This window comes from Nicotiana attenuata, unplaced genomic scaffold (genome assembly GCF_001879085.1).
Source record: "Nicotiana attenuata strain UT unplaced genomic scaffold, NIATTr2, whole genome shotgun sequence".
In the NCBI taxonomy this organism is placed as follows: Eukaryota; Viridiplantae; Streptophyta; class Magnoliopsida; order Solanales; family Solanaceae; genus Nicotiana; species Nicotiana attenuata.
Window position 1 is genome coordinate 157 of NW_017703021.1, and position 1,367 is coordinate 1,523.

Below are 1,367 nucleotides of genomic sequence, written 5' to 3' on the forward strand. Positions count from 1 at the left end.
GAGGGAGTGGGAGTCATGGAGTTAGTGTTTAGGTGAGTGAAATGGGACTACTATATTTTGTTTATTATACTCATTACTAAATTTTTATTTATATGTGATTGAAAAATATGCAAAACAACGTGCTACTATATGTTATCATAGTCTTTGTTCTTCTTGACGAACGATCAAAGTTTAGTTTTTATCTAATTATTAATTTCTTTTTATGTGTAGGAGAAAGTGGGTGACGCAATTGGAAATGGTGGCGGAAAGTCAATTTGATTGTAATGTGAATGCGATTTTTTTTTGGATAATTAAGATGTCTTATATTCATGATACTATATGAATATACTCACTTTTGGAAAGTTTATTGTTAATGGGCATTTTGACACATTGTTTTATTAGTATGTGTATTCTTTTGAATTATTATTGTTGGTATTTATTAACTAATTTAGTTCTTGATATCATCAAAATATATGATAATAATGCATGTGCTTGAAATAATTGTAACTACATTATATGTAAACTGTAAATTTTTAAATTTTATAGCCTAGCCAAATTTGACACGCTTTAAAAGTGTGGCCATTTGTCTGTACGTCTAGCATGTATATAATCAAAGACCACGCTTTCTAGGTGTTCCTTTAAAAGCCACGGTTAACAAGTTTGGCCTAAAAGGTAACAAAGGCCACGCTTTTTGTGTGTAGCTGTAGGGTATAAAAGCGTTGCCATATGGGGTGTAACAAGCGTTGTCTTTGTTGACTAATAGGCCACGTTTTTAAGCGTGGGTTGTAAGGTAACATTTGAAAAGCGTGCCCTTAGGTCAAAGGTTACGCTTCTTTTGGCCACCCCCAGCCTAAAGTCGAAAAGTGTGGCCTTTGACCAAAGGCCACACTTTTTGCTACTTTAGGCCACACTTTTCCGGGGTAGTCAAAGGCCTAAAATGTTGTAGTGTTACCACTCTTATTGCTCCTTCCCAATGTGACTTCTTTGGCTTGTGCATGAACTGGCTCAGATTTTGGACAACATAGCTGATGTCCGGCCTTGTCATAGTGAGGTATAACAACTTCCCAACCAATTTCTGATAGCTGCTTGGATCACTGAGTAACTCATCAACAACCACAGTTGCATGAGCATTAGCATGATCATACTCAGCACTGGTGAGTTTATGGCTTGTGTCTAGAAGTGTGCAGGCTGGTTTAGAACCTGCAAGGCCAAGTGTAGCAATGAGATCAAGTGTGAACTTCTTTTGACAAACCAAAATGTCTTGTTTGCTCCTTGCAAACTTCAAGACCAAGGAAGTATCTCATCTCCCCCAAGTCCTTGATCTTGAAGTGAGCCTGCAGGCAGTTTTAGCATCCTGAGTTAACTGAGGAGAAAAACCGAGTAATCAA

At 37.2% G+C, this 1,367-nt stretch overlaps 1 protein-coding gene across 1 annotated transcript; it reads right to left on the minus strand.

Moving 5' to 3' along the window:
• Positions 1-931: 931 nt before the first annotated feature.
• Positions 932-1,313, minus strand: LOC109222801 (uncharacterized mitochondrial protein AtMg00810-like; the record flags this gene model as incomplete). The annotated part of the gene is made up of 2 exons (XM_019387111.1): positions 932-1,179; positions 1,232-1,313. Coding segments are annotated over 2 exons (330 nt in total), but the record flags the coding sequence as incomplete, so codon positions are not given.
• Between the last annotated feature and the right edge of the window lie 54 nt (positions 1,314-1,367).